Raw genomic sequence first — 8,280 nt, 5'->3', positions numbered from 1 at the left:
TATACCAATACATTTTGTGTATGTTGAAAAGAAAGCTGCTTAATGTACAGTATTTTTGTTTGATTTTGGATGGTTAGCAGAAGTATTGAGTTATAATTTATGTTATATTTTTTACTACAACAACTCCCTTCCATTTGTTTATATTATCAATGAAATATAATGGAAGTAAATTAATCTGTTTTCATTAGAAAGCACTTTGTTTTATTTGTCACACAGTGAAATGGAATGGAATCGAGATGCATCGGTAATCGATTTATAATCGAATCGTAGCCCTCTGAATCGGAATCAAATTGAATCGTCGGTACGTCTAGCGATTTCCAACCCTAGTGGCCAGTGATTCTCAAGCCGTTTCCTTTTTTCATTTTTATTTCAAGCATATTCATTCTTAGGCCGGGTTTGCAGTTTCTTTATTGCTACTTCCAGTAACACTTCTAGCCCCCATAAGTCACATCCAACCATGAAAGGTTGCGTTGTATCTTGGGAATGGGCTTATTCTGTGTAAAATGACATATTTAGCCACTTGTACGCATGCCCCCACTGAAATAAGAATCTCTAAAACAACAAGAAGAAGTAAATGAAATAATTTTAACACATCTTTTATATTATTTAATTGCAATCTAAAATATGAACCCTTGTTGTAAAAAAACAAAGTTGTCCTTTAAGCCACAGAGCAAGCTTGCCTTGTGTAGAGTAGCTTCGTAGGGACTCTACTTCAGTTAGTAAATTCGGGACACAATGACAGTCCTTAAATTGTATGTATTTTATTTTTATTTCATTTTGTTTCTGTTATTTATGCAGTTGATGAATCACACTCTGTGTAGCTAATTTATTGTGGGAATACGTAGCATTTAGAATGGCTGGTTTTAGATCGTGTTTGCGACTGGGCTCACACGCAATCTACAGTATCACTAGGATATCAAGGAAATTAATTACCTGTGCACAATTTTTATACTTGAATGAAAAAAATCACGAATTACATTATGCTTGCTTGTTTTTATTGCGTGCAGCGTAGTGTGTCTACCCTGTTAGCGACATATTATCTATGTTATGTTATGGTTTATTTATTTGACATGGACATCACAATCACATTGGACGAACCAGATGCATTGATATAAGTGATTTTAGCACGAGTGCTAATTCTCTTCACCTGTCCACAGGAGGCTTTTCTATTTTACAATAATCAGTCAAGTACAGTAAACATTAATACTAGTCTAAAACACAATCAAGTACAAAAACAATAATACTAGTCTAAAACCCAGTCAAGTACAAACAATTATAATATGCGATTACTAATAAGAACTAACAATTAATCCACAAACTGACCCATCAGTCTGTAGGACATACAAAATCATAGCAGGTAAGGAACAGACACTATTCATGTGAGCACAGTTTATTTGATTTCAACCATAACTTGAGTCCTCTGTAAAAGACATTACCATCTGTCTCTAGTTTTAAGACTGTAGGCAAAGATCTTTCAATGGGATTTCCATATTTCCCAGGAATGTTCAGAGGATTGAATGTTTGACCAGCAGGTGGCACCATGGAGCTTGTTCACACATGTAGCAAAATTTATAGAGCAGGGGTCTTCAACAGGGGGTCCGAGCACACTAAGTACAGAGTGAAAGGTCAAGTTTAGTATTGACGGTTCAAGTGGTTACATATCAAATTGACATGAATCCAAAATACACTGATGATTGTGCTGTCAAACGATGAAACTATATGGAATCTGGGGGTCCCTGCTTCATCGCTCTCTCGGCTAAGGGGTCCTTGGCCTGAAAACGTCGAAGACCCCTGGCAGAGAGACAGTGTAGTGCCTCAGTAAACTAGGAGCACATGGCAAACCAACCTAGCATCAGTCTAGCTCTAAAGAACATATTATTAAACAAGAAAAATCACACCCAGGGTGAAGTGAGCGGTGCTATTTAGTTGAGATCAACTGAAGAGAGACTGATGCTAGTTTAGGCTATTGGTTTACCTGTGATCCTAGCATCAGTTTAAACATAATGTAAAAAATAAAGAAAAGAAAATTAAGTTAGCAGTGCTATTTAGTCAAGTTCAACTTAAGAGAGACTTTGCCATACAAAATGAATGAATTTTATATATAACGATGAATAGAGATGATGAAGGCATGAATGCAGTAGTATTTAATTATGTTATTTATTATGCACTTATATTTGATATGATATTTTTGAACACTTTGGCGCAGGCAACATTGCAAGAGAACTAAAGTCATGAATTAACATTTTTCTAGAAAGGTTTCATAAACCAGTAAGACTCCCTAATCGGGAGATAAGCAACCGTCAGGTCATATGTATACACAAATAGGCCAAAATGTGTTTTGCAAGATTGCATGTGTATCGTAATACAGCTTGGAAATATATTGTGATATTGTATTTTTCCATATCGCCCACCCCTACTTTCTAGTTTAATTTAGCGTCCTGTGAAGCTTGGCCGGGACGTACGTACAAACAGACGTGGGACAAACAGACAATGTAGGAGCAGTTTGCACCGTTCATAAACATTTGAAATTGAACTATAGGATGCTATAGGTAAATAATGAACCTATCGTCTGAATAACATGCTATCTAAATGTCATTTTAACCTATTTGCATAAGTCAAGGCTTGGTCTAAGGTGGAGTCTGAAGAGGTGAGTGGTCAGATTACAGTGGTTCACCATCCCTTACAGTCTATGTCACTGGTTCCCCAACACAGTGAAATCTCGCTGTTTCTACGTGTCGTTATTTCGACTAAGGGTTTTGGTTTAGGCATAGTTTTACTGAGGTTTGGGTTTGTGTTAGGTTTAGGCATAGTTTTTACAATCACCAGATTAGCATTCACCAGTGTCAAAAAAATAAAAATGTTGAACACGTTACGTCGAAATATCGACACTCTCTCCCCAAACACTGGGTCGGGAGACGCATTTGTAGGTCATGGACAAATTGTTATGGGTCTCTTTATTTTATTGTATTTTATTTCTAACTATTTGTTTTCAATTATTTATTTCAAAACATTTTCCAAAAACATCCCCCCCAAAAAAGCAATATTTAAGTAATTTCAATCATAAATAAAAGCAAAATCTAAGAAATTCCATAAATTAGGAAACATGTTTAAAAAGTAGTGAAAATAGCTGATCTACAAGCTCACATCAGCTATTTTCACTAGTTTGGGTCATTAGCAAATGCCTAATTTCTCTTTTGGGTCTGAACCACACACACACGCACGCGCGCGCGCACGCACGCACGCACGCACGCACGCACACACACACACACACACACACACACACACACACACACACACACACACACACACACACACACACACACACACACACACACACACACACACACACACACAGGGCAACGTGACATAATTAGAACCACAATACCTCCAAGTAAACAGTTTTAATACTTTATTATGGTGTTTGTTATAATTGTATTAACAGTGATTCAAGTGACTGCAGGGTTCATAGTCTACCTCAGCCGTTGTGGTTTCATAAAACTAATGTAATATTTAACATACTGACCTCTGCTAGCCATCATATTATAACATGTCATTCTTTATAATGTCATAAAGAGATTGTTCCAACGTGATGATTCTATATTAGGAAATAGTGTAAAAAGTACAATACAGTTAAGTGCAAGGGTAAAAGTATCATAATACCATAAGTATCTCAATGTTTACTATTGAGACAATTACATTTCTATGAATCCCCATAATATTAATTACCATTATTGTTGGCACTAGTACTATTACTGATAGGATTAATACATCATCATCATCATCATCATCATCATCATCATCATTCATGTCTAACTACGTGGTTCCAGAGTTACACTGATCTTCCATGGTAACATCTTCAGAGGGACAGTAAGATCAGTGTCAATGAATGGAAAGAGTGTTTCAGTGAAAGTGTGTGTGAAGGTGTGTATGTGTGTGTTAGTATCAGGATCAGAGAAGGACAGCTTTCCTTTGTTCCAGTCCAGCTGGACTCTGATCTTCTTGGGGTTCTGCTGCACTGAGAGAACAGTGAGTGACCCTGGTGAGGAGCATGCTGTGTATTTACCTTCATATAACCCTATGCCCCAGCGTTGACCCCCTCCCTTTCCCTTCCTCTGAAAAGACTCTCCTGACACACCCAGTGCCCAGAATGTGTTGTCTCCAACCTCAACATCCCAGCTGTGAGTCCCAGAGTTAAAGCCCTCAGAACCCAGGACACGGTCCCAGTAGTCAAACCTCTCTGGGTTGTCAGGAAGCTGCTGTTCATCTCCACGTCTCACACTGGTCAGATCATCAGACAGGATGAGGTTTGGATAGGCAGTGTTGGGGTCCAGAATGACAGGAGTGTAGGAGACAATGTCCTTCATCTTGTCCCAGACTCTGAAGGTCAGGTTCTTCAGGTGTTTGGTCTCGTCTATCAGTGCTCCTGAGACCGGCTGTGGGTCCTGCAGTGTGAACTGGACTCTTTCCACTGTGGTCTTGTAGTTCTGCAGGAATGAGATGTGTTCAGCTCTCAGATCCTCCTCTATGGCTCTGATTGTGTCTGAAAGGGTTGATATGTCTCTGTTCAGACCCTCAATCTTCTCCTTCACCATCTGAGTCTTCTGCTGCTCTTCCTCCCTCAGTGCAGTGATCCTGGCCTCCTCTTCCTCTTGTAGAAACTGATGCATCTTCTTAAAGTGTTCCTTCATCTGCATCTCTGTGTGCCGGGCCCGGACCTTAATGTGTTCTGCTGTTTGGTCACAGTTTGTTTTAACTTTATTAAACACCTTCAGTTTCTTCTGTAAAGGCTTCAGTGATTTCTGGACTTCCTCCTTGTGATCCAGTGCAGCTTCATCGATGGGTCTGATTCTGTGGTTGATGTGTTTTTTAGAATCCCGACACACAAGACACACGGCCAGTTGACATTCCAGACAGAACAGTTTGATTTTCTCAGCATGCAGACTGCAGAGAACCTCAGACCCTGTTGAAGCTCTCTGATGTCTCTCCTGTATGAAGGCCTCACACAGGTTCTTCAGTGCCAGGTTTCTGGGTGGATCCACTGAATGTCTCTCCTTACAAACTGGACATTCTTTTATTACCTTCTCTCTCCACCATTCCTGCAGACAGGCTTTACAGAAGCTGTGGCTGCAGGACAGAACAACAGGATCTTTAAAGATGTCACAACACACAGGACAGCAATAATCCTCTTCTGGGCGAGTTGCCTTGGAAGCCATTTTGTCCCTGAATGAAGCAACAAACACTCGGCTCAATAAAGGAAATGAGCCAGTCAGTGGTGGTAACACTCCCTTTCCCTTACTATGTTCCCTTTGTGAAAGTTTCCTTTCACTTTAATCGTGGTTCTTGTTAAAGTCCATTCATCTGACAGAGTCAGCAGCAGGTTCCAGTGGTCTGGGTCAGTATTCCCTCCTGTAGCTGTGGAAAGACTGTCTGTCCTCCTCACTGCAGGATGTGTTTGATCTGAACGTGAATCTTATCCCTGTCTCTGTGTGTGTATCTGTGTGTGTCGACAGAGAAGAGTGTGCTGTAAGTTTCTGTTTCCTGACTCCTCTGAGTCAGAGAGGGGAGGAGCTTTGGCACAGCACAGAGCTGTTGCAACACTGTCTCACACACTGTCTCACACACACACACACACACACACACACACACACACACACACACACACACACACACACACACACACACACACCAGGGGTCCGCAAAAATAGTGAAACAAGCCTCTAAACTGTAGAGGGGAAAAAGCTAGAACAGGAAAGTACAGAGCCAACAGTGAGGCTTAACTGTATGAAATATCATTATTATTATTGAGTGAGAAAGGCATTGCATTGAGAGAGACAGGCGATAAGATTCACGTTGCACCCTTGAATTACTCTGTTAACTTTTAGAATCTTACATCATATCAAGCCACATAAATATGCACATCTTCCCACCTGAGATACAGTAGGCTATGTTAAGGAGAAATATCAGTTTCCATCAGAACTGACTGAAAATAACGTTACAACTACTTGAAACCCAGCATCCCTATTCGGGGGGGGGAAGTTCACCAAAAATAGCAGATCTACAAGCTCACAACACGTCTAATTTATGGAATTCATTTGATATTTCATAAGCGGGTGAAGCGGGTGCAAACCTCTAATTCAGAGTTCAAACGGGTAAGGACGGGTAAGGACTAGTACTAGTAAGACGCCTAAGGGTCTAAAGGGTGAGGTTGCACAGGTCAGAATTCGCACAGGACGGACAAAATGTGGACAAAATATTTTCCCAAATATGGATATGACTGACATCATAGATGTCTTATGTTATAGACCACATGAGACTCACACAATATGTCCATATATGGGCATTCCAAGCTATGGGCTTAATATTGTTGACATCAGGGATCTCCATATACAGTATGGGGATACAAGGGACAAGGGTGGAATGTGATGTCACAACAATGTGATGTGACAGGTCAGCTATTGACAGAGGGCGGTACACTCTGACGTTACTGACAAGATGCCATTATTATTATAACTCTCATCTCATAATTCTGATGTCATGAAAACTGCAATTTGCAGGAGATTCTGAGATTATCGGCTGTCTATCTATTGACCAGCTTTGCAAGCTGGTAAATACAAAACAGAATTCAAGAAGGGAACTTTCTATGAAACTCATGGATTACAAGCAGTGGTGTAAAGTAACTATATTTACTTAAGTACTGTACAATTTTGTATAACCTTTGAGTACTTTTTCCACCACTGATTACAAGTGTGCAAATGGAGATTATGATGTGCTTGGACCTGTCTGGTGGCCGTGGATTCCTTGCGTCAGTGCAACCACTTTCCCACAATTGCACCTTTTCTAGTAGGGGTGGGTGATATGGTGATAAATATTGTTGAGACAGTCTCCACAGTCCACAACATGCCTTTTCAGAGATATCGTATGTATTGTGATACAATTGGAGGGAGCCTGGTTGAAAGTAATACAGGGTTAGGGTCATTGCAGAATTCAATTTTAACCTGCATTTTGATCTAGATCAGTAGTTCTCCAACTTTAAAATGTCAAGGTCACACCTTAACTCTGACAGTATACAAATGAAACCAAATGGACCTGTTCATTTCTATACTGTCAAAGTACATACTTGTACCGGTATATGGGTCAATTTAGACCTCCCAAAAGGAACCCAGAGAGTCCCTCCCTGGACCCCACTTCTTTGAGGACCACTGGTCTAAATGGTCTGTTACTCCTTTTTTTATTTTTGGTTACCTTGTAGGCAGTGGTGTGATATGGATTTTAGAAGTGTGGGTCCTCTAAATTCATGACGTCATGCGCGCACGCTGTTTTTATTGTTAAGTGTGTGTTTAGTGTGTGCATATGAGGCACGCGTGCGTGCAGCAAAATAAGTGTGAGCTCGCCGAGCCCACGCGAGCCCATGGCATCTCACCCCTGCTTGTAGGTGGATGTACTGTTAAAGGACAACTTTGTTTTTTTACAACAAGGGTTCAAATTTTAGATTGTAATTAAGAGCAAAGAAAATATGAGTCTTAAAATGTTTTCATTTACTGCTTTCTATCGTTTTAGCGATTTTAATGTCATTGATTTCATTGGTTGGGGGAATGCGTGAAAGTGGCTAAATATGTCTTTTTCGATAAGCCCATTCCCAAGATGCACCGCAATCTTTCATGGGCAGATGATACAAAATCATAAGTAGCCATAATCAATTCACAAAGCAGGTAAGGAACAGAAACTATTCATGTGAGCACAGTTGATTTGATTTCAACCATAACTTGAGTCCTCTGTAAAAGACATTACCATCTGTCTCTAGTTTTAAGACTGTAGGCAAAGATCTTTCAATGGGATTTCCATATTTCCCTGGAACGTTCAGAGGATTGAATGTTTGACCAGCAGGTGGCACCATGGAGCTTGTTCACACAAAATGCATAGAGCAGGGGGTCTTCAACAGGGGGTCGGGGACCCCTAGGGGGTCCTCAGAGTTACTACAGGGGGTCCTTAAAATCTTTGTGTGATAGAAACTTTTTTTACTCATTTTTTATATTAACCACTTGAACCCTAACGTCCATATTCTGAGAACTTTAGCCAAAAATAGCAGATCTAGATCGGCTATTTTCGGGAAAAGGGGTTTGGTGTAGAGGGGGGAAAAAAGAGCACACTAAGTACAGAGTGAAAGGTCAAGTTTATTAAGTATTGATGGTTCAAGGTTACTTATCTGATAACACAAATTTACATGAATCCAAAATACACTGATGATTGTGCTGTCAAACGATGAACGATGCAGTTTACTAT

The 8,280-nt window shown here is 40.1% G+C and overlaps 1 protein-coding gene across 1 annotated transcript; it reads right to left on the bottom strand.

Moving 5' to 3' along the window:
* Positions 1 to 3,809: 3,809 nt before the first annotated feature.
* LOC308283136 (nuclear factor 7, ovary-like) lies at positions 3,810 to 5,213 on the bottom strand (the record flags this gene model as incomplete). Its single annotated transcript, XM_080723517.1, has 1 exon — positions 3,810 to 5,213. The coding sequence occupies one exon, from the start codon at positions 5,211 to 5,213 to the stop codon at positions 3,810 to 3,812; it is 1,404 nt and encodes a 467-aa protein (XP_080579643.1).
* Positions 5,214 to 8,280: the final 3,067 nt, after the last annotated feature.

Source organism: Nannobrachium achirus (genome assembly GCF_963921795.1).
Source record: "Nannobrachium achirus genome assembly, chromosome: 4".
Taxonomy (NCBI): domain Eukaryota; kingdom Metazoa; phylum Chordata; class Actinopteri; order Myctophiformes; family Myctophidae; genus Nannobrachium; species Nannobrachium achirus.
Note: the sequence above shows the minus strand (reverse complement) of the source record. Positions and strands in the feature narration are given on the sequence as shown.